Source organism: Meriones unguiculatus, chromosome 10 (genome assembly GCF_030254825.1).
Source record: "Meriones unguiculatus strain TT.TT164.6M chromosome 10, Bangor_MerUng_6.1, whole genome shotgun sequence".
Lineage (NCBI taxonomy): Eukaryota > Metazoa > Chordata > Mammalia > Rodentia > Muridae > Meriones > Meriones unguiculatus.
The window spans coordinates 23,020,643-23,045,583 of record NC_083358.1 but is presented as its reverse complement, the minus strand read 5'-3'; the positions used below and the strand labels follow the sequence as shown (position 1 = coordinate 23,045,583).

At 43.3% G+C, this 24,941-nt stretch overlaps 1 protein-coding gene across 3 annotated transcripts; it reads left to right on the top strand.

Annotated features, from left to right (window-relative positions):
* The first annotated feature begins 16,342 nt into the window (after window positions 1–16,342).
* LOC132656824 (acylcarnitine hydrolase-like) lies at window positions 16,343–24,543 on the top strand. Of its 3 annotated transcripts, XM_060392129.1 has the most exons (12): window positions 16,343–16,551; window positions 17,338–17,548; window positions 18,679–18,817; window positions 19,447–19,580; window positions 19,662–19,920; window positions 20,692–20,790; window positions 21,046–21,186; window positions 21,307–21,387; window positions 22,884–23,028; window positions 23,363–23,494; window positions 23,872–23,944; window positions 24,363–24,543. In XM_060392129.1, exons 1-12 carry the CDS (start codon window positions 16,476–16,478, stop codon window positions 24,541–24,543), a joined length of 1,671 nt encoding a protein of 556 aa, XP_060248112.1. In that variant the 5' UTR covers window positions 16,343–16,475. The 3 variants fall into 3 exon arrangements, with proteins under 3 accessions (XP_060248112.1, XP_060248113.1, XP_060248114.1); XM_060392130.1 differs by lacking the exon at window positions 20,692–20,790; XM_060392131.1 differs by lacking the exons at window positions 19,447–19,580; window positions 19,662–19,920.
* The last annotated feature ends 398 nt before the right edge of the window (window positions 24,544–24,941 follow it).

The following is a 24,941-nucleotide window of genomic DNA, read 5'->3' as shown; positions in this document are numbered from 1 at the left end:
AAGATCCTAGATCCAATTCTCTGTACTGGCTTTTTTAGATCCCCTGGTCTCTTGTGACAACTCCTAAAGACCCAAGTCTTACTAACATCATTGGATCCAAGGTTTCACCGCAGGCATGTGATGCATAAGCTTTCAGAGTACAGCACAGAGAGGTCCCCATATCAGCCACCAAAGCTGTGAAATGAAAAATGTCTCTGCCAATTGTTTATAAATCAAATATCACCTATGAGTGATATTTAAGACAATCTATGAATGTAGTCTGTTTCTGTCCCAAGGTAGCAAGTGGTATAATTTTTATGAGAAGTAGTCTGAGTGTCTACTAGCTTTTTGAGCCTGAGGTGCTCTCTCTCTCTCTCTCTCTGTGTGTGTGTGTGTGTGTCAGAAAGAGTTTCTTTTGTGTCTGCTGAGTTTGATTTGTACCCCCAAAGATCCTGCCGACCCTCTGAGGCCCACCCCTGCATGATCACAGTGTATCTGTGAAGATATTTGACTTCAGGGTGTGTCATACCAGTAGGATGCAGATATCAGAAGGTATTCCCTGTTTCCTTGAGACCATGTTTGTTCATGGATTGGTTATTCTGGAGTTTTCAATCTCCTGGTCCCCATGACACCCATATTACCATTGATTGTCTATGTACATGACTTAAATTTATTACCTGATTGTTGTCTCTATACATTTTTTGGCCTGGATAATAAATATTCAATTCTACTCTATATAATTATCTGAAGTTGTCAAATTGTGTTCAGTCTGAACTCCTCCAGGAAGAATTTTTTCATTTTGCAAGTTATTTAGCTGTTGAATGCTTCATCCAAGACCCTGAGACTCCACCACACTCCTACTTCTGACCAACTTGATCTCAAGAAGTTTTCTCAGGTTGACAAGGTTTCCACTTTTAATCCCCTGCATCCAAGACCAATCACTGGCAATCTTTGTGGTCATGTGTCTAGTGAGGTGCAGGTCGTCCTCCATTCTCACAATATGGCTAAGTGCTCCTTGTTAAATAGAGTCTTTCTGGAAAGGCACTGTTTTACACAGAATGGAGGAACTGGCTCTGGCCAGAGAGCAGCTTGTTCCCAACCATGCACACCTTAGAGATTTTTGGGTTTTATTTTTTATTTTCCTCCTTTTAATTGAATCATTGTGAATTTCACATCACGTACCCCAGTCCTATACACCTCCCCATCCCTTCATGTCCACCCTCTGCCCTTGCAACCTAACCCCCAGTGAAAACAAATTAAGATAGAATTTTTAAAAAATCTCATTCTGGGAGCTGTAGTGTGTCACAGTGTATCCCACAGTATACCCTCTTGTCCACACAACTTCACTTGCAAATGTTCATTGCAATATGCCATTGGTCTGTTTTGAGGCCTTCTGCTACTCTAGCAACACTGGATCCTCACTGGGACTCCTCTCTGATATCTGGTTGTTGCCCTGCATCATGGAGGTCATGTGGCTTTGCATCTGCAAGATAGGCCCCTTCATGTGTTTCAGTAGCTCATAGATGGAGTAGATGTTGGGGTGGGCCAGCTCAAAGCCGCGGATCTGGGCCTGGGTGAGAGCTGAGTTGGTTAGTCCACCATCTCTCAACTGCCACACTACCAGGATGATCTCTCCAGCACTGCTCAGGCTGGCTCACCCAATGCTGCAGCCAGTGAGGGGCAGGGACAGCTCTCCTGCTCCTATGCCCTCAGTGAAGCACACCAGCATCCCTACCACCAAAGACAGCTCTACTGTGCTGCCCAGGTGAGCTGCAGGAGCTGCTCTTCTGAGTGCTGCCGGTGGTGAGGTGGGGACCAGTACAGTGCCTCAGGTCACTGGCCTGGATCAGCAATAGAGAGAGACCTTGTTTGCTATAGGACCAGGAACCCAGACATGGCATCATGTTTCCCGGGCTGCTTCTGCTCTCCCCAGGCTTGGATCCCTGTCCTGCCGCTTTAGCCGCACGCCCCCCCCTCCCCGCCGTGTCCTCTCCCCCTGCTCTTCCCCCTTCCCCCCCTCCCGCCGCAGTCCCTGCACAGACGGCCAACAGCAAAGACTCTACTCCGGCCAGTTCTCCAAGTTGCAGAGACCCACACAACACAAAAATCAACTTTGGCACACTGCTTTAGGTAAGGAATTTCTAAAACCCAACATAGCCACGGAGATTTTAAAATTTCCCACGAGATTTCTGAAGCCATGTTGATTTTGGGAGGAAGTGGGTGGAACCATAGCTTAACCATAGACTTACCGTGGTGCCACCGCCATCTTGGATTTGGGCGAAGAGACTCCCATCTTGCCATGCGCTCGCCCCTCCCCCACCAAGCTGCTTTCGTTTCTCTGCAGGCTCCGTGCTTTCTTCTGATTAAGAGGCTATTTCCAAGCTTTAAAAAAACCTTTTCTTCCTGATTTCTGTACACTTTACTCTTATATTTTAAATTCCTTATCTAATGCTTTATATAATTTTCTCATTGGGTTTACATTTTTAAGTCTTAATCATAATTAACTATTTTATCTTTTAGACTAGGCACAACAACGAGCCTCATTTCAAATTGGTATGGATTTTTATAAAAATTCAAAGTTACATTTTACTACCTTATGATTCAACCCTGCTTCAAAATAAATTTTATATAATAATAAAATTTCAAAGTTATAAATATCTATTCAGATTAAGTTGGTTTAAAATATAAATCTAAACGCCTACATCTTTTCAGTTCCTAAACTAATGAAGGCTGTTACTGTCTCCTGCTATGTGTTGCTCAAATATAATTTTAAAATTGCTTTATACTGTTCTGCTAAATTGTTGGTTTTAAACTTATAGCTCAAGGGTTCGTTATTATGTACAAGTTGTTTACAATATTCTAAATTAATATATATTAATTAAAAATATTTATGTTAAAACTGGGTCAATTTGCTGTATCCTTACTATCAAAAAGGTTAAAATATGCTTGGTCTTTTTCTCTAAAAAATGATGTTATTAATCTTTAGTATAGCCTTAGACTATTATAAGCTATTATAAGTTACAAACATGGTCTCACTGCAATTTTTAATAAACAGCTGAGAATGGTCCTTGAGTTGGTAAAAATAGTAAGAGCCATCCCGACTGGATCCAGACCTTAGCTGTGCTCTGAGGCTGCTGGCATTCCTGCAAAAAAGGCAAGAGGTTTGCATAGCCAAAAGTCAGTTTCGCCAGGTGACTTTTTCAAATGCAGCCAAAGTGAATGCTGGTCCCGCTGCTGATGCAACATGCCATGGCTGTCTGCTGGAAGCCTGGCCTCTGGAAGTCAAAATCCTCCTAAGCAGGCTTGACCTCTGTGCCCAGCCATGGAGGTTCAACCAGCACAAGAGCCACAGACACTTCCAGCCTTCTAGCTCTTTGTCCTGGTGGAGGACAGGTGGCTCCTTGCCTCAGCAACCTCCACAACTCTCGCTTAGCCCTGAGCAATATCACAGGTCTGTTTTTGACCTCACAGTGAGGTCCCACGTACATATTGCCAACTTCTGTGTTGGGAAACTTCAGGTGCCTTCCCAGTTCTCTTCATATGCAGGAGACCAGGCCTTAAGCCTAAGTCCTAGAGCTGCTATTTTCAGGCCTAGACACAGTCTAGACTCAAGAAACAGGCCTAAATGTAACCTTTTACCATCCCTTTAGCTAAAAAGGACAATAAATGTTCATAGTAGTCTCAACTATGTCTCATGGTAAATAACTAAATACAAAGGTCCCTCTCAAAAAACATATTTGAGAGATGTCTTAAGGTTGATAAACATAAGTTGTTCATGTTTGAGAGTCTAAAAAGGTGTCTTGAGGTTAATAAATACAAGTTATACATGTTTGAGAGTCTAAAAATATGTTTTAAGGTTGGTAAATGCAAGTTATAAAGGTTACAAGGTCTAAGGTGATTTAAGGTATCTTAAATAGGAAAAAAGGCTTACTATTTCCTCCTGTTGCTATGCTACTGTTATACTGACTGTCCAGAGTTTTTACCTTTATCAATAGAGCTCTAATTTATTAATCTGACTCTGATACAAAAACATTCTACTATATCATGTATTATTATGATTCTAAGCTCAATATTGTAAGCCTCATTCTTGTATTAATCTAACAGCTTATATTGACTATACAGCTAGTGTCCACATATAAGCAAATACATACAATATCTGGCTTTCTGGATCTGGGCTACTTCACTCGGGATGAGTTTTTTCCAGTTAAATCCATCTGCCTGTGAATTTCATGATGTCATAGTTTTTTATTAGCTGAGTAATGTGCCACATGTTCTTTAGGCATTCATCTGTTGAGGGACATCTAGGTTGTTTCTAATTTCTGGCTATTATGAACTCAACAGCAATGGACACGGCTGAGCAAGTGTCTCTGTGGCAGAGTGAATCCTCTTTGAGTATATGCCCCAGAATATTGTATCTGGACCTTCATGATGATTGATTTCCATCTTCTCTAGGAACCGCCACACCAATTCAATAAGGGCTGTACAATTTTGCACTCCCACCAGCAATGGAAGAGTGTGTGTCTTATTTTACATCCTAGCCAGCACGAGCTGCCATTTGTTTTGTTGATCTTAGCTACTCTGATAGGTGTAAGATGGAATCTTAAAGTAGTTTTGATTTGCATTTCCATGATGGCTAAGGATGTTGAACATGTGTTTCTCAGCATTTGAGTTTCCTTTGTAGTGTGCTGGAGCCCACCAGCAGAGTTGAATGGTTCTTGAGTTTACAGTGAGGCTTAAAATTAATAAACTAACACACAACACATGGGACTTTTCCAAGAGGCTCTAATGGAGACTGGACTCGACCAGTCCCCTGGCTTTATTTTAGACTGCTTTTAAGTCAGAGTATAAACAGCTCAGCACAATGGGTTAAATTCACAAGGAGGTAAAACAAAAGGTGTGATTTTGACAAGCTATCCCACCTGCTGTAACAAACAAGAGGAGATGGACTTGGAAATTCTTCCCTGACTTCAGTGAAGGCCTAGTAAAACCAGTCTTTCTGCCGAGATTTAAATATCAAAGCAGCTGCTAGAATAGCAGCTCCCAATGGTAGTGAATTCTCTGTTTAGATGTGTACCCCATCTTTAATTGCGTTTTTTTCTTAATATCTAGTTTCTTGTGTTCTTTATATATTTTGGACATTAGCTCTTTACCAGATGTGGAGTTGGTAAAAATTTTATTCCATTTCACTGGCTGTCTGAATAACAGCGTCCCCTGCCATGAGAAGGTCTCAGTTTCATGATGCTCCATTCATTGTTGATTTTGTTTCCTGTGCTAACACTGTTCTGTTCAAAATGTCTTTTCCTATGCCACTTGGTTCAAGACTATTCCCCACTTTCTTTTCTCACAGAGTCAGTGTATCTGGTTTCATGTTGAGGGCTTTGATCCACTTGGAGTTGAGTTTTGTGTAAGGTAATAAATACGAATTTGTTTGAATTCTTCCACATGGAGCCACTCATTTCACCAGCTCCATTTGTTGACCATGTTGTCTTTTCCCCCCCAGGTGTGTACTTTTGACCTCTTCATCAAGGATCAGGTGTCCATAGTTGTGTGAACTTATGTGTGGGTCTTCAATTCAATTCCATTGATCGACATGTCTGCTTTTTGTGCCAATATCATCATCATCATCATCATCATCATCATCGCTTTGTAGTTCAACTTGAAATCTGGAATGTTGATGCCTCCAAAAGTTCTTTTATCATTCAGGGCTGTTTTAGCTAATTTATTTGTGTGTTTGTTTGTGTGCATTTTCATCATAGGTGGTGATTGTCCTAACTGTCCTTTCCAATTCTGTGAAGCATTGCACTGTAATTTTGGTGGGGGTTGTATTGAACCCGTAGATTCCTTTCCATAGGATCGTCCTTTGTACTGTATTAATCCTAGTGAATTATGAGCATGGGATATCTTTCCATCTTCTGATCTGTTCTTCAGTTTTTTCTTCAGTTAGTTAAAGTTTTTAAACCATACAAGTCATCCACTTGTTGGGTTAGAGTTATCTTAGGATGCTTTATATTATTTGAGACTGTTGTTATTTTCCTAGTTTCTTTCTCAGTCTGCTTGTTCTTTGCATACAGGAGGGTGACTGTTTTTTTTTTTGTGAGTTAATTTTGCATCGACCTCCTTTGCTGAAAGTGTTTATCAGCTGTAGGAGTTTCCTGGTGGAATTTTTCAGGTCATTTATGCATACTATCACATCATCTGCAAATAGTGATGCTTTGACATCTCGTTCTCCAATTTATATTCCGCTGATCTCCTTCAGTTGTCTTATTTCTCTAGGTTAGAATTCAAATACTATATTGAATAGGCATGGAGTGGACAATTTGTCCTGTTCCTGATTTTCATGGAGTTACTTTTGGTTTCTCACCATTTAAGTTATCTTTGGGTATAGCCTTGCGGCAAACCACTTTTATTACTTTGAGGCATATCCATAATCTTTTCAGAAATTTTATCATGAACAAATATTAGATTTTGTCAAAGGTCTTTTCTGCATCTAATGAGATGACCATGTGGATTTTTATTTCACATTGTTTTAAAACTATTCATTTCCATTTCTAATACCTTTTCTTCCCTCCTCCATCCCAATCTATTCCAACACCCAAATACCAAGAAGGCAAGAAAAATTAGTGGAGGAAAGAGGGCCTAGTTTTTCTTAGCTACTTCCTGCTGGTTAGGGTCCAGTGGGTACCTTGGAGCAATTCTTATCTTCCTTTCAGGAGATCTCTGACTTCTTTTGAAACTGTATCAACAGCAACCAGGAGCAGCAGGGGAGCAGCCTTCTTCTTTCCTGGAGCCTCCTCAACACTCTCTGGGCTCTGGCGTTTATTCCCTCTCCAGAGTCCTCAGATTTAAACTATGTTGTGCCCAGTTTGTGAACCCCAAAAGACCAGGAATAATAAATAGACTCCGCTGTAAATACATGAAGTTTTTTTATCACAAGTTACAAGCTGCAGCTTGGGCCCACACCCCCTACCGCCAAAGGGGTGAGAGCCTAGAAGCTTGTGCTCAGGTTAGTTGGGTGATTTAAAGATTCCGGTCCCTCCCAGCATGCCCAAAGAAGGGGTGATTCCTGCCTGGCAAGTATCTATTGGGCGAAAGGCAAAAGGGATGTTGCACTCTAAATTGATTGGCTATAGGAAGAGCCCTAAACCATTAATGATCTGGTGTCCCTCCCTAGGGGGATGGGCCAGTTTCCTAGCAACTGTATCTCTAGTGGGCAGGAAAAGAAGTCAGGGCATTACTGGAAATGTGTCACCTAGCTAGTTCAGGCCTTAAACATTAAAATATCCATTTTTAATCTTTTGGTCTCTCATTTGCAGCTGGCAATGAGTCCCTCTCAGAGCCTGCACAAGGTCAAATATTTGCTGCTGTGGATAATCTGAATCAGTCCCATATCCTGCACCTAGGATCAAAACAAAACATCCACAACAGTGGCTGACACTTCTCAGTTTACCTCTGTTGAAATATTTCTGTGTCTCTGGAATAGAGCCTGCTGGATCACTAGGCTGATCTTTTTGATGTGTTCTTGGGTCCATATTGCAAGTATTTGCCTCTGTGTTTATGAGGAAAATTGTGGTTTGGCTATCAGGTTAACTGTGGCTTGGTAAAATGAATTGGGCAAGGTTCCTCCTGTTTCTATTTTGCGGAATAATTTGGAGAATATTGGCATTCTTCTTTGAAATTCTAGTAGAATTGTACACTAAAACCATCTGGCCTTGGGTTTCTTTTGGTTGGGAGGCTTTTAATAACTGCTTCTATTTAACTAGGGGCTCTAGATCTGTTTAACTTGCTTATTTGATCTTGAATTAATTTTGGTAAGTGGTATGTAATGGGAAAATTATCTGTTTCTTTTAGTTTTTCCAATTTGGTGGAGTACTGGTTTTTAAAGTATGTTCTTTTTTTTAAAAAAAGATTTATTTCTTTATTATGTATATAATGTTCTGTCTGTATGTAGACCTGCACACCAGATGTGGGCACCAGATCTCATTAGAGATGGTTGTGAGCCACCATGGGGTTGATGGGAATTGAACTCGGGACCTCTGGAAGAGCAGACAGTGCTCTTAACCTCTTAACCTCTGAGCTATCTCTCCAGCTGTACAGTATGTTCTTATGATTCCTTGGATTTCCTCAAATTCTATTGTTATGTGTCTCTTCTGATTTCTAGTTTTGTTAATTTGAATCTGTCTCTCCACATTTCAGTTCTTTGGATACATGTTTGTCATTCTTACTGCTTTTTCTTAAAGAACGATTCTTTGTTTTACTGACTTCTTGTTTGTTTCTGTATTATTGACTTCTATCCCTGTGTTGGATTTCTTCTTGCTGTCTACTTTTGGATGTAATTTCTTTCTTTCTTTTTTTCTCGAGCAGTGCTCCTATGCACTGGTATGAGATGACTCCAGTTTTTTATGTAAGCAGTTAGTGTATGAAGTGGCCTTCAGTATGTCCCATAAGTTTGAGTATGTTGTAAATTCATTTTTATTGAATTATAGAAAATCTGTGATTTCTTTCTAAATTCTGTCTTGAACCATTTTCCCTTCGGTAGAGAGTTTTTCGGGTTTCATGGGTTTGTGCTGTTACTGTTGCTGTTGTTATCCAGCTTTAATCCATGATGATCAGATGGGGTGCATGGAGTTATTTCACTTTATTTTTTTGTATTTGTAAAGGCTTGCTTTTTGCCTGAGTATTTGGTCAGTTTTGGAGAGAGTTTCATGCAGTGCTGAGAAGAAGGGGTGTGTGTGTGTGTGTGTGTGTGTGTGTGTATACATATATACATACATATATATACATGTATATGTATATATATATATTTATATATATGTATATGTATATATATGTATATATATATTTAATTTGTGTAGAATGTTCCGTAAATATGTTCGTCTCTTTTGGGTTCTAACATCATTTAGCTCCAACATTTCTCTGTTTAGTTTTTGTCCAAATGACCCGTCTGTTGGCAAGAATGGGATACGGAAGTCTCCCTCTATCAGTGTGTGAGAATCAATATGTGATTTCAGTTGTACTAATATTACTTTTACAAACTTTTGTGCCCTGTTGTTTGGGTCATGAATGTTAAGAATTGCAATGTCCTCCCACTGTCAGCGTGTGAGGGTCAATATAGGATTTCAGCTGTAGTCATGTTTCTTTTACAATCTTTTGTGTCCTTCTGTTTGGTGCATAGATGTTAAGGATTGCAATGTCCTCTTGATGGACTTTTCCTTTGATGGGTATGTAGTGTTCTTCTCCATCTCTTCTGATTAGGTTTGGTTTGAAATCTAGTTTGTTAGATGTTAAAATTGCCGTGGACCTGGAGATGACACTGGGCGACTGGACTAGGAAGAATGGAGGGAGAGGTGGAGGTCTGCATTTAGCCAACTTACTTCCCTAGTCTGAGTGGCCTGTGGGTTCCCAGGAAGTGCCTGCTGAAGTTGAGGGCTGGGACAAAGCAATGGATGGGAGGAGGGAAGTTAGCAGGGCAAGATCTGTGGGATCCACTGGGGATGGGTGCAGCTGGGGGAGGGAGGCTGCAGCAGGTGGTGCAGAGCTGGGGATGAGATTGGGTACTGGATTTGGAGGAGCAGTGGGGGAAGTGAAGATCCGCAGTTGGCCCACCTGCTCCCTTGAGAGACTGTGCCCGCGAGCTTTTATTCTCTCTGTCTCTATCTCTCTTTCCATCTCCTTTTTCTTTTTTTTTACATATGGTTTCAGAACTGTCCCATACACACAGATTTGAGCCAATTCTTCAGTCTAATTTTGCTATGATCTCCTCCATCATCAATGATGATGGCCTCTGAATGATGGTGCAGTGTGTGACAGAGCACATGGGACCATCCCCCAAGCCATGTACACAGCAGCCCAGGATTAAGAGCACACACCAGGCTGACCACGTCACATAAAGAAGCTGCTTCCATAATTGGAGATATTCCATAGCCCAGCAATTCCTTCATTTGGAAAGAGGAAGAGAGAGAGAGAGAGAGAGAGAGAGAGAGAGAGAGAGAGAATGGAGACACTGAAATTGTAGAATTCTTTATAAGTTGGAGGGGCAGCGTGATCAGTGAAAACCACTAAAAAGAAAAGCCTGCTGTTCTGGACTGTGGATTCACTCGACTTGGGGCTGGGTAGAAGGAGCCATGTTTAGGCAGTCCTCAGGTATCCCTGAAGTCAGAGGTTGCTTACTGTAGCACCTTATCCAGAAATTCCGACTGAGCTGTTTTAGACCCTGCCCTGTGTTCTTTGTGTATCCTGGCAGTGTTCACTGGGAATCTGAAACACCTGTTCATGGGCCAGTATCTCGACTTTATCATAGGTTCTGAGTGCCCACAGAGACCAGGTGTTGGAAACAACAGGGCCTGAAAATGTTGGTGAGGTCAATAGAAATGTCTCTGAGTGTGGTCTCAATGGGAGCTTGCCATTAGTGCAGCCAGAGAGTGACAGAAGCATAAATAGGAAATGTGCGCTTATGAAGAACCACACAAATATATACAGGATATATAATTTAAATGACACCATAGATCAAATAGACTTAACCCTACCTACACAAAATTTCAAACCGTACAGAATACACTTTTGTTTCAGCAGCCCCTGGGACTTAATATATAATATATTAGAGCATGAAGCTAGTTTTAATAAATACAGAGACATTGCTTTTCTCTTATTTTGTTACAAAGCAATTAAACTCCCAACCCACACTAAGAGAAACTGTAGAACACACACAATCTCCTGAAGATTAAACAACACACTTTTGAATAATGAATGTGTTATTCAGGAAATTCAAAATGAATTTAAAATGCCAAGAATCAAACGACAATGAAAAAGAAACAAATGAAACCCAAAAGACAGCATATAAAATCCCAGGGGAGATGAAGTGGCCTTAGGAGGAGCATTTGCTGACCTAAGTCCCAGGGTATGAATTTCGCATGTCCATCTTCCTTCTCCATTTTGTTTTCTCCATCTGTGGGATACTCTGCACACAGCAGAAACAACAGGGCAGAATCAGAGTCTTCAGTTTCCTGCTTCTGCTCCTTCACCCACCCTGCATCAGTGACAAGAAAGAACCATGATTTGGGGTGAGGTTTGGGGTGAGCATTACTAGTATGTGGAATGATTCCAGGGTCCACGCTGTGCCTATGGTGCTGGGGGAGGGTGAACAATGAAAAAGCAAGACAGAAGAGGTGGTCTTGCATGCCTGATAACCACTGGGTCCTTCCCCTTTGCCTGGTCCTGCCGCTCTTCTGCCACATGACCTTGCACTGTGCCATAGAGCTTCCACCTACCATGCTGGGTACAAATTCCCACATGGGCAAGGCCCACAACTGCTTCCTGTTGGGAAACAATGTATCCCATAGCAGCACAGACTCATGCCCAGGAATTCATCCTGTCCCTAGATCACCTTGCTATGTTTCTGAAGGCTATGGCTATAGACTTTGCTTATCTCATTCTCTCTCTCTCTCTCTCTCTCTCTCTCTGTGTGTGTGTGTGTGTGTGTGTGTGTGTGTGTGTGTGTGTGTATGTACTCAGTGTGAGACCCCGAAAGGGGAAGATGTGAACAAGGTTAGAGCTGCCACTACTAGAGAGTCAAGAGACTGAGAGTGGGCAGGTGGCCATAGATCACATAGAGGGGGCTTATGGGGATGACAAAGAGCAGTGCGGGAAAATGCCTCCACTATAGCCCACAAGGTTCCCTCCTGTAGCATCCTACCGGGTCAGTGATGTCTGAGGACACTCAGCATTGAGGAGCCAGCACAGTGTGATGGACTCTGATGCGTGCTGGGCCTGGAGGTCAGAAGGACCAGGCAAAAGATGATCAGGAAGAGAGGGGCAGATGGGACATTTCCTTTTTCTGTGTGTGCCTGTGGCTAGCTTGTGGCTGTTGCTGCTGAGGACTCTTGGATAACAATGTATCTGTTCACATCTTTAGAATGTCATTGTGCTCTTAGTACTCAACTCCTTGGTCAGTTAACTACCTGGGTACCTACAAAAGCATTCTATAAAGTTTCCTGGCCCTGGCCATCCAGAAGTTTCCAGCCTCAGACCCTGCTGCTGAAACAGGAGGCCCAGATTCTCTTCCCAATATATCTGACCTTGGGAAACAGTAGAACTTGGCTTCTAGGGCAAAGAGAATGTGGTCTGGGCCTCCCACACAGTCCCTTATCAGAAGCTGAGCCAACAGAGTGCTAGGACAGAATGTGCGTGCACACCGTGAAGCCCCTTGTACCCAGACATTCTACTGAGAACACTGGCACTCGGTGTTCTACCACTTCCTACAGTCTGAGCCACTCTGAGGAAGCCATAGTTCCCTCAGCCCATGACCCTTGCCTGCTGTCTCCCAGACTCTAAGAGCTCCCTCGACCTAATAGGCAAGAAGACCTGCCAAGTCATGCATGGCTGCTCTCTGAATGTTCTTGGTTCAGGTACCTGGGCTGACAACCACAGACAACTGTAATAAGGCACAGAGGTGTATCACCTCCTCTTTTGCAGCACCCACAGCTGGCTCATCCACAGGGACATTGAGCTGACAGTGTCTTACACACAATCCCCAGGATTCCTTAAGAAATTAAGGGTGGGCATGGTTTGGTAGCACATGCCTGCAGACCCAGCTCTCTTGATGAGACAAAGACAATAGGAGATTCCCCAACTGGTGTGAAGCAGTCGGCAAGAGTCTATTCATAGAACAAAAACCTCAGGATGTCCAGGCAATTAAGGGGTGCTAGGGCACATAGGGTCAGGAGGCATCATCCCTTCCTCAGAATCCTTAGGTGGGTAATGATTACCAGGTAGGGAAGAGACATGTTTTTTTCAGTGATACATATCTACCTTTAAAGTGCCTGTTCTGTTTAAGAAGTTCTTACCCAATTAGTTACTGAACTGAATTTTTGGATGATCAAAAACAAGAAGACAGTAAAGTTGAAGAGGTACTAATTGAGAGTAGAAAGGAGAAGAGGGACAGTGAATGCAATAGTGGAATGAATATGAACAAATACTTCATTCACAAGTATGAAAATGTCATAAACCTATCATTATGTATCTTAGTATATACTAATGGAATATATAAATGGACTTCAACAGTATTAATTAATATCAACATACAGTTAATTGCTATTATTAATAACTTCTGGGATAACAATGATGCTATTAACACCTTCACAATGTCATTGCGCTCTTATTTTTCAACTTCTTGGCCAGAGAATTCCCTGGGTGCCCACAAAACGACTGTAGAAAGCTTCCTGGCCCTGGGCATCCAGAACTTTCCAGCCTCATACCCCACTGCTGAAATGAGAGGCCCAGGTTTCCTTCCCAATGTATCTGACCTTGGGCAACAGTACAACTTGGCTTCTAGAGTAAATGCAGTGTTGATAATAAGAATTATATAATTAATTGCATTGTTAATAATTAATAATGTCTGCTGTGAAGAGTATCTACATCAAGGCATAATTGCTTTTTAAGAATTAAATAATCTTTTTAAAATTTAATCACATTACAGTCGGATCTCAACCTTCTCCCTCCTCTCTTCCTAGACCCACCCTCATGCCCTCTTCCTCCTATTCCCTCCTCTCCTTCTTCTCAGGGAAAGGAAGGCCACTAAGGGGAACCAACCCACCCTTGTACCTCAAGTTGCAGCAGGACTAAGCACATCTTCTCCACTGAGGCCAGACAAGGCAGCCCAGCAAGGGGAAGAGGATCCAGAGGCAGGCAATAGAGTCAGAGATAGCCCGAACTCCCATTGTTAGGGGACCCATATGTTGACCAAGCTGAACATCTGTGTCCTATATGTATGAGATCTAGGTTCAGATGTCCTTGCATGATCTTTGGTGGTAGTTCAGTCTCTGTGATTACCCCATGGGCCCAGGTTAGTCGACTCTGTAGATCTTCTTGTGCTGTCCTTGACCCCTCCAGCTCCTTCTAGAGAAATATTTTCAAGAAGGAAGTAATTCAAGAGCATGCATCCTGCTGCAGGCCTAAGCATTCTCTGCTTTACTTCCCTGCCAGGTGTAATACTACAAGGTCTGGGAATCTCAAAAAGAAGACAGTGAACCTTGTTTACAGTACCACACCCCCAGCCAACCTCTACCCAGTGCACATCAGCAACCACCCATAATCCCATTCACCAACAAAGAAGACGTTTCTTTCTTAAAATTTATTTATTTATTTATAGAATTATTTATAAAATAACAGTTTATTCACTTTGTATCCCTGCTGCAGCCCTCTCCCTTGTCTTCTTCCAGTTTCACTCAACCTCCCTCTTCTCCCCCTATGCCCTTTCCCTAGTACCCTGACAGAGGACAACCTCCCCTTCTATCTGACCCTAGCCTATCAGGTCTCATCAAGGCTAGCAGCAGCATCTTCCTCTGCAGCCTGGTAAGGCTGCATCCCCCAGGGGGAGGTGAACAAAGAGCTGGCCACTGAGTTTATGTCAGAGACAGCCCATGTACCCTTTACTAGGAAACCCACTTGGAAACTGAGCAGCCTATGGGTTTCCTCTGAACAGGAGGTCTAAGTCCTCTCCATGCATGGTCCTTGGTTAGAATATTGGTCTCTGCATGTCCCCCTGGGCCCAGGGTTTTTTTTTTTTCTCCTCGTGGAGTTCCTGTCCCATCCAGATCTTTCTATTTCTCTCTTCTTCCATAAGGTTTCCTGTACTCTACCCAAAGTTTGTCTATGAGTCTCAGTATCTCCTCTGATACCCTGGTGGGTAGAATCTTTCAGAGGTCCTTTGGGGAAGGCTCCTGTCCTGTTCCTTGTCTTCTACTTCCTATTTGTCTATCCTGTTTGCCATTCTGAATGAAATTTGAGAATCTTCCCTAGAATCCTCCTTGTTTGGCTTCTTTAGGACTATAGATTTTAGTATGTTTATTCTATATTCTATGGCTAGTATCCACTTCAAAGTGAGTATATACCATGTGTGTTTTTCTGGTTCTGGGTTACCTCACTCAGGATGATCTTTTCTAGTTCCCACCATTTGCCTGCAAATTTCATGATTTCCTTGCTTTTTAATTAGCTGAGTAGTATTTCATTATGTAAATGTAGCACACTTTCTCATTCCTCTGCTGAAGGACATTAAGGTTGTTTCCAGATTCTGGCTCAACTATGTTTATAGCAGCTTTATTTGTAAAGAAAAGGTTTCTTACGCCCCTTTGCGATGTAACGTCAGAAGGCTCCCCAGTCCGACATGTGGCTGTGGTAACAAGGAGACTGTCTTGAGATATTAACACCCATGCTTGAATGTGTCTTGTCCTTCCCCTGGTGCCTCTCTTTAACACCTGTGCCAAAAACATGCAATCATCTCTGTCTTTAAAATGCCAGCTTAAAGGAAGTAGACTCTTGGATCTGAAGAGAAGAAAGAAAGGAGAAGAAACTCTTGGATCTGTTGAGCTGCATGGAATCCTCACATAGATCTCTAGGGAGGCAGCTATCATGAATTGTCACTTGGGCTGGGGTCTCTTTTGAGTTATCCGTGCTTCTATAAGCAACTTCTCACCAATATTTCATATTCCAATAAACTCCTTGATCACCAACCCTAACAAAAGAAAAACAAATACTGCCAGCTCTGTTTAATAAAAACAAGCAAACATGACAATAAATGTGTGTACTTATCTCTGGTTTTCCCAGATTGGTCACAACCTGACTCCTTTCTGGGATGGACTTTGCCACCCTCAGACTAAAAGAACACCATTCCTCTAAATGCCATGGCAGGAAAAGCTTCTCTCAGAGGATGAGGCATCATTGTTGTGCCATGCTCTAAGCAGGACGACTTTAGCAGATTTTATCTGTTGCTGTAACAATATCAACTGTGGATATCAACTGTGTCAAATATCAACTGTGGACTCAGTGAGCTCCATGGTCAGAGATGCCATACAGGAACATTTTCCATGTGTGAAGCAAGCCACTGAGAAGAGGAAGTTGAGCTTCTGTTGACCTTGGAAAGATGTAAACCAAATTCTCTGATGCCTGTAGTTGCTGCTCTTCTGGCCTCATCCTTGTCAGTTGGGACAAAACACGTGGACCTGTGTGGATTTGATAGGAGAGGGCATCTCAGAAACACAAGGCTGGTCTAAAGCTTCGGCCTGCCAAATTCTACAGTGTCAAAGCACGATGCTATAAGGCAAGGTGCCAGGGAGATGGGAGCTTGTGGAGATGACAAACCGTAAAGGCAAGAAGGGCCTCACAGGACACTTCTTGAGCATCTTTGGGCGTGGAAAGAATCAGAGCTGTCTAAGGAGTGCACAGCATCCGAGCCAGTTCCTTCTGAGACAAAACAGAGATAAGGGTATGAGAAGAATATGCCCACTATTTCACGTACGAAAGGAGGTGACTTTGTCTGCCTCCTGGCCATTGGCTCCAGTCACTTCTGAACTTATCAGTTCTCCTACAGTGAGAACCTTGACTGATCACACCAAGTTCCCTGCCTACATACTATTGGTTTAAATTTATGCCGGACAAGGCTCACAGGCTCTTCCTGTTTGGAAACGTGGTCGTCCTAGCAGCACAGACTCAGGCAGGAGCCGATCATGCCACTGACCCAACTGCACAGCTGGCTGAAAGCTGTGCTCCTTGGGCTCCTGCTTCTCCTCCTCCAGGTGCAGGGTGAGGCTTCCTAAACAGGCAATGGGGACTAACTGGAGCTGCTGGGAATCCTCTATGTCAGACCCTGGGCTTGTGGGAGAAAGGGTATGGGGGTTAATGGAAATAATAAATCAGGAGTTCTCAATGTGTGGAGTCTGATCATAGAAAAATCCATATATCCAATGGTCTTAGAAGGCCCAAAGTGTCAGTTTGTTTTTATTACTACTTTCTAACTGTAATTTTTCTCTTCTGTGGTTCTCAGTTGTTGAGACAATCAGAAATATGCATTTTCCAATGGTCATTACAGGTTGAGGACTGGTGCTATAGATAAGGGTATAGGAAGTGTGTGCCTACCAATTTCCCCAACAAAATCCCACACATGTTGTGAGTCCATGTCAGACACATCTAAGATCAATCCATACTGAGGAGACTGTTCAGTGTAAGGAGTTCTGGAGAGAACAGTAAACAATTCAAGAAAAAGTGAGAAGGTATTTTTCCCTTCTTGGTGTATGGTATGACTGTATCTACTTTTGACATTTGGATAAGAATGACAATAATCATGAATTCATGTGTCCAAGTGGCCATGAGTGTCTGACCTCTTTGGCTAGAGAAATGCTCTGATGCCCTTCAAATGGGTAATAGGAAAGTTTACCGGCCCAGGAGAGTAGGGAAGCTCCCATACTCATACTGAGTTGGGGGACCCTGAATTTCCTTCTCCTGTGCCCTGGTGAGAATGTAATAGGGAAATCTCACAATCACCTTTCAGCTAGTTACAGAAAATTAACCCTTATGGTGTCTCCCCAGCAGGTCAGGACTCATCAGAGGCCAGCCCCATCAGAAACACACATCTAGGCCAAGTCCGGGGAAGTCTCATCCAAGTAAAGGACAACAACATTGGCGTCCACACCTTTCTGGGAATTCCCTTTGCCAAGCCACCTGTAGGACCACTGCGCTTTGCACCACCTGAGGCCCCTGAACTGTGGAGTGGTGTGAGGGATGGGACCTCACACCCAGCCCTGTAAGTTCTAGACCCAGAGGGTTTAGAACTTAGCCACTGGGGTGAGAATGTGCTCTGAGCTCTGGGCCACTCTGAAGTGTTTCTCCAACTCAGCTACGCAGCAGTTTTCTCTCCTTGTGGGGAGTGTCCCATGTGTTTTTCTGATGATGTGTTAAAGTTGAATAGAACAAGCTGCTTGGTCAGAGCTTGGCACTCATGGGGAGTTATATGTAGACACTGTTAAGAACAACAAAGACAAATTTGTTCACAGTTTCTAATTAAGGCCAGTGGTCTCTGTCACAATGCGAGGGATCTCTAGGCTTCAGTTAATGTGACTTATCATGCAGCAAACACTCCTGAATTCAGGAGAATTCACTTCAGGTCCCTGAAAACTGCAGCCGTGATAGATACATGCAAACCCACTCTCATAATCACTGTGACAACCAACAGAGCCAAGTGCCATTGACCAAGGGACAAGCATATGCAATTAATTTCCTCTGGAGACACTATAGGCAAAAGAAGTTCCCTGAGTGTCTGTACTTGGGATGAAGGACTGCTCACCACTCTTTAGGGCAGTGTCGTCCATTGATTCCTCTGTTATCTGTGAGAGTACAATACTCCAATGTTGTAATCTTAGCGATTTTTTATGTTGCTATAAAAAAGTACTGATAAAGGCTATTTAGAAGTGAAAACTAGTATCATATGCTCCAGACTTTAAGGTATTACTTGGGGAAACACAGTGAAACAAAACTACAGGAGTTGATCACACATCATCCATAAGGGTGAGCAGACTAGAAAATGCTTGCATGCCTGCTAATGCTTAGCTCACTTTTCCATTCTTATATAGTTTAGTGAATGCCATTATAGACAACCAATCATTTCCACAGAGACATCTAGCAGTGTCTCTCTCCCAGACTCAGAAAGATTAACATCCAGGCCACACCCAACTGGAAGCCTCCCTAGAAGTCAGGCTTCACTCCAGCTTTCACGAAGCTTGTGGCTCCTACCTTGGTTTGAAGTGACTTAGGGAGGGAGTATGTGTTACCAGGCATTGTGAAGAGCAGCAGCTGAAGGTGGCTGAGAAAAAAATAAAGACTCGCATTTGGTTTTGATAATCATACATCTCTTGATATAACTTTTTTTTCCATCAGATGTCTGCAAAATGTTATGATGACTGTGGAGGTCCTGAAGAAAATGAATCTGAGCCTGCGTCCCATCTCTGTATCTGAGGACTGCCTATATCTTAACATCTATGCACCAGCTCATGCTCATGAGGGTGCTAACCTGCCTGTGAGTGCCAGGCCATGGTCAGCTTGTGGATATGACATTATTTTCCAAGCTGATTAGAAGGGACAAAAGCAACCTGATCTCAAGTGCAGGATAGACTCTGATGAAATGTCTTACCTCACTTAGGACATAGAAGGTCTTTTCTATGCTGAAACCTGGGTATGGGACACAGACTGGAGCACTGAGTAAGGTCTCCATCTCTTTCATAAAACAAGTACTCATGCTACAACACCTGTTGAACCGCTTAGTTGTTCAACACCCCAACATTTTGGTCACCCAAATTTCCACTTTTGCATTATCTGTTGTGATGATGAGAGCTGATGATCCTTTCCATTTTTAATCCAGAGAGATACCCATGGAGACACCTCTCTTTGTTCCACTATGAAGGGTCTGAGTAATGATGACATTACTCGATACAGAAAGCCATCAATTCAGAGACACATGGTGGGGATGGGGACTAGAGATATACTGATGGGGCATCTAGAAGGCCCTGCTGTGGCCAAGCCCCTGAAGCCCTGAGGATTTTTGTATTTCTGGAGCTGCACAGAGGCACAGCAGTTGATATATAATAAGCAGATCTGCAGAGCGTGGATGGACTAGGAGCTTCCTGGCCTCTCTCTTGACTTCTCCAGGTGATGGTATGGATCCACGGTGGTGCACTGGTTACAGGAGGGGCTTCCATGTTTGATGGATCCCTATTGACAGCTACTCAGGATGTGGTGGTGGTCACTATCCAGTACCGTCTGGGTGTCCCGGGCTTCTTCAGGTGAGCCTGGGGCTAGTCTGGACAATGGTAGCTGAGAAGATCCTAGACAGCACTTTGATCCCTGTCTCTTCCACTTCTCAGCACTGGAGACCAGCATGCCAGAGGCAACTGGGGATACCTGGACCAAGTGGCCGCCCTTCGCTGGGTCCAGCAGAACATCGCTCACTTTGGAGGCAACCCTGATCAGGTCACAATTTTTGGCGAGTCAGCAGGTGGCACAAGTGTGTCTTCACATGTTGTATCCCCCATGTCCCAAGGACTATTCCACAGAGCCATCATGGAGAGTGGGGTTGCCGTGCTACCTGACCTTATCTCTGACAGCTCTGAGATGGTCTCCACTGTAAGTGCCCTCAACCATCACTGACCAAGTTTCCTTCCTCTGCCTTCATATGCTGGTACTCTGGGGTTCTGTTGTGTGGGAAAAGAAGGATCATTGGAAATAACTTGTTTCCAATAATTTCTGAGACACTCAGGGATTAGCATCTACTGACATCTACTTCATACTGAGTGAGTGAGTTATCTGACCAGAAAACTGCTCTTGCAGCTTCCATCCTTGCAAAATAAGTATGCATGGGTTTGGGAGCTGTTTCATCAGTTTTTCCCCCCAAAAAAGGTGCTTCGAATGCACGCCTGAGGACTTAAGTTCAAATCCCCAGTACCCACAAAGGGCTGGAGATAGTAACAGGAATCTGTAATCTTGACGTTTCTGTGCTCAGGTGAAGACAGAGACAAGAGAATTCCCAGTCATTGACAGAAAAGTTCAGCTAGTGTAGGCAGCAATAAAACAAAAAACACCCTGTCAAATAAGGAGGGCATTGAAGACTGAGACTTTGTCCTCAAACCTTCATATACAAACCTTGGCACACTTACTCCATCCCTCATACATGAAACAGAGAAAGAAGGGTGGAGAAAAGAAAACTACCCTCAACAGAAAGAACAAGTATGTAGGTAGAAAAGGCACTGCCTGCTGGCTGTCACCTTTGACCACTAGGGGAATGGGAACAATTTCTACTTATTTTAATCCATACAACACACATGATAGAATGGAAATTGGAGGAGAGAGGATCAACTTGGAACTGAGAAATCTTCTTCCTGCTCATTCTCTTTACAGACGGTGGCCAAACTATCTGGATGTGAGGCCATGGACTCAGAGGCCCTGGTGCGCTGCCTGAGAGGCAAGAGTGAAGCAGAGATTCTGGACATTAACAAGGTGGGAGAATTTTGTGTGTCTGAGAACCTGGTCTACATGATGAGGAATTCTGAACTACATACCTCATCTTTATGAGTTTGTGTTCTTTCAGTTTGCATATACAATGAACATGAGCTTAGGCTACTCTAAGTGCGGATTATCCTTAGGGTGAGCAGTGCACCCTGAACTAGTGTGAAATGAAAAGAAATGGTGATGGTAACTCAATGGACATCAGCTATTTCAACAATTTCTGCACTGATATTTAATGTTCCTCAGGACTTCAAGGTCATTCCTGCTGTGGTGGATGGAGTATTCCTACCCAGGCATCCCCAAGAGTTGTTGGCTTCCGTGGATTTTCACCCTGTCCCCAGCATCATTGGTGTCAACAATGATGAGTATGGTTGGAACCTTCCCATGGTGAGGCACAGTTCCAATCCTCTTGGAGCCTTGAGACCCATATGCTAAGCTGTGGGAACTCAATCCATCTTTAATCTAAGTCCCCTGATCTAACACTTTACACTGTCTTGTGCCTCCCAGTACTTGGGCTCTGCTCAGACAATAATGGAAATAACCAGAGAGAACCTGAATGCTGTTCTGAAGAATGCAGCAGCACAAATGGTGAGAAACCTCTGATCCTGTCCAAGTAGAGGGGTCCTTCATATCTCCTTTCAGACAGATTCTCTAGTAATACATCTCATTACATATTTCTGATTCTCGGTGGGCGTCCTCAGAGATGAAGCTTTTATTATTATTATTAATTACACTTTATTCATTTTGTATCCCCCCATAAGCCCCTCCCTCCTCCACTCCTGGTTCCACTCTTCCTCCCCTTTCTGCATGCATGCCCCTCCCCAAGTCCACTGATAGGGGAGGACTTCCTCTCCTTCTTTCTGATCTTAGACTATCAGCTCTCATCAGAAGTGGCTGCATTGTCATCTTCTGTGGCCTGGTAAGGCTGCTCCCCCCTCAGGGGGAGGTGATCAAAGAGCAGGCCAATCAGATTATGTCAGAGGCAGTCCCTCTTCCCATTACTATGTAACCCACTTGGACACTGAACTGCCATGGGTTACATCTGTGCCAGGGTTCTAGGTTATTTCTATGAATAGTCCTTGGTTGGAGTATGAGTCTCTGGGAAGTTCCCTGTGTTCAAATTTTCTTGTTCTGTTGCTCTCCTTGTGGAGTTCCTGTCCTCTCCAGCTCTTGCTATTTCCCACTTCTTACATAAAATTCCATTAACTCTTCCCTACAGTTGGCCATCAGGCTCAGCATCTGCTTTGATAGTCCGCAGGGCAGAGGCTTTCAGAGGCCCTCTGTGACAGGTTCCTAGGTTGTTTCCTGTTTTCTTCTTCTGGCTTTCAGAGGCCCTCTGTAGCAGGTTCCTAGGTTGTTTCCTGTTTTCTTCTTCTTATGTCCATCCTCTTTTCTTTTCAGGATGGAGATTGAGCGTTTTAGTTAGGGTCCTCTCTTTTGCTTGGTTTGTTTAGATGTACAGATTTTAGTGGGTTTATCCTATGTTGTATGTTTATATGAGTAAGTATATACTGTGTGTGTCTTTTTACTTCTTGGACAACTCACTTAGGATGATCCTTTCCAGGTCCCACCATTTACTTGCAAATTTCATGATTTCTTTATTTTTCATTGCTGAGTAATACTCCATTGTATAGATGTACCACAATTTCTGCATCCATTCTTTAGTTGAGGGGCATCTGGGCTGTTTCCAGCTTCTGGCTACTACAAATAAAGCTGCTACAAACATGGTTGAGCAAATGTCCTTATTGTGTACTTGAGCCTCTTTTGGATATATGCCTAGGAGTGGTATGGCTGGATCTTGAGGAAGCGCTATTCCTAGTTGTCTGAGAAAGCGCCAGATTGATTTCCAGAATGGTTGCACAAGTTTACATTCCCACCAGCAGTGGAGAAGGGTTCCCCTTTCTCCACAACCTCTCCAGCATGTGTTGTCACTTGAGTTTTTGATCTTGGCCATTCTGATGGGTGTAAGGTGAAATCTCAGGGATACCCATTGTTATCCCAGGTGTCATTCTCCCAATCAAAGGCTGCTGCTTACCTAATGTAGAATATACCTATCCTCATTCCTACTCGTTTCCTTGGTGTAGATGCTGCCTCCTGAGTGCAGTGACCTGCTAATGGAAGAGTACATGGGAGACACTGAGGACCCCCAGACCCTCCAAATTCAGTATACAGAGATGATGGGGGACTTCTTGTTTGTGATCCCTGCACTCCAAGTGGCACATTTTCAGTGTGAGTACATCTGTCACCAGGATTAGGGGAGCATCTCAGAGATGTGGGTCACAGTGAGCACTGTGGTATTCGGGTTTCCTCATGTCTAATTCAAGAGAATGAAATCTAGATACAGAGGAGAAAATGGGTTTTTGACATTCTTTTGAATTAGCAAAATCACTCAGCTAGAAAGCCTTGGGCACTGTTTCCCCAAGGGTTTTTCCATAGCTAGTGTTCCAACCTGGAGCTCCTATTTAAATCCTATTTAAATCTCCTATTTTACCCCTGTAATTCAAGGTAACCAAATATGCAACAGTAAACCTTCAACTACATCACTCTCTGTCCCCACCTGCAGGTCCCCATGCCCCTGTCTATTTCTATGAGTTCCAACATCAATCCAGCTTTTTCAAGGATACCAGGCCACACTATGTGAAGGCTGACCATGGGGATGAGATTCCTTTTGTCTTTGGTTTCTTTGGCATGACACGTAAGTCTTCTTTACTTTTCTTCAGCTGAAGGAGGTCCCTAATGACTCCTTGGGGACTTCTGAGCTCTCAGTCTCTTTGAGAGAATTTATGTTCTGAGAGAGGACAAATCCAATGTGTACCACGTTATAGCCCTAATATCATAGCTTGTGCAGAATCTTTAACCAGACTAGCCAGTGATGAAGGGCCTGCCAGTACATTGGGGCAGAAATTCAGTTAGAGGCTTGCATGGCTCTTGGATACTCTTTATATCAAAGAAGGGAGGCAAAATGCCAATAGTGTGGGGTCAGACATCACCTGAGGTGGTGAGTGTGAAGAGTGAGTTGGCACTTGCTTGAGGTGGCATATACTTGGACCATTTTCTTCCTCATAACTACAGTTAACCTCACTGAGGAGGAGGAGCTGCTGAACAGGAGGATGATGAAGTACTGGGCCAACTTCGCACGATATGGGTGAGAACACAAATCTCTCTCTCAACCTAATATATGTGGGTCTCTATTAGAGATCTCTTTTAGTTTGTCACCTTCTAACATGCATGGATCTTCCATTGCATGAATGTATAATCTACACAATAGCACATTTATGAAGATACCTTGTAATTATCAGATCCTTGTCCTCTCACAGTGACCTACCTGATGAGCTATAGTGCTGTGGTACTGTTGTTGAGATCTTTCCTCTTAGCGGCAGATCTAGAACTTTCCCCACAAGGAGCCAAAACTAGTGAGTGACACTTGTATGCACGTATCAAGATACCTGTATCATCAGACCCCTTAAACACTGGCTGGCTTGTTCCACTGCCATGACCTAAATCAGGGGATTAGGCTTTGTAAAAGAGTGACCTCATCCTTCTTTCCTGTGTTATATTCACAGGAACCCCAACAGTGTGGGTCTACCTTATTGGCCTGTGTTGGGCTATGAGGGGCAGTACCTACAGCTGGACATCCAGCCTGCTGTGGGACGAGCCCTGAAGGCTAGAAGGTTGCAGTTCTGGACCAAGACTCTGCCCCAGAAGATCCAGGAGCTAAAGGGGGCTCAGGACAAGCATGCATAGTAGTAGTGTTCTCTGTCAGGAGAGGTGTGTGGGGTTCAGAGCAGATGTGGCTCATTCTAAAGTTACAAAGTTCATTTATTCATTTTTATTTGTTCCATCACTCACATAAGCATTTCTAACTTCACCATTTGTCCTTTCAGACTAGTATATCAAACCCTCTGTGCATTACTCCTTATTCTCCTGGGCAAACTTTCGTTGAAGCCATAACTGCTCTCATACACTGGGTGTGTGTGCCCTAAAGTCACCCATCTTCTTTAACTCTTCCCTGTGTTTAGACTCCTGTTCTTCCTTCTTTCCTTTCTTCCTTCCTTCCTACTTTCCTTCTTTCTTCCCCTCCATTAGCTCCTCCCCATCATCACTCTCTTCTTCTCCCAGTCCAAGACAATATTCAAATGAAG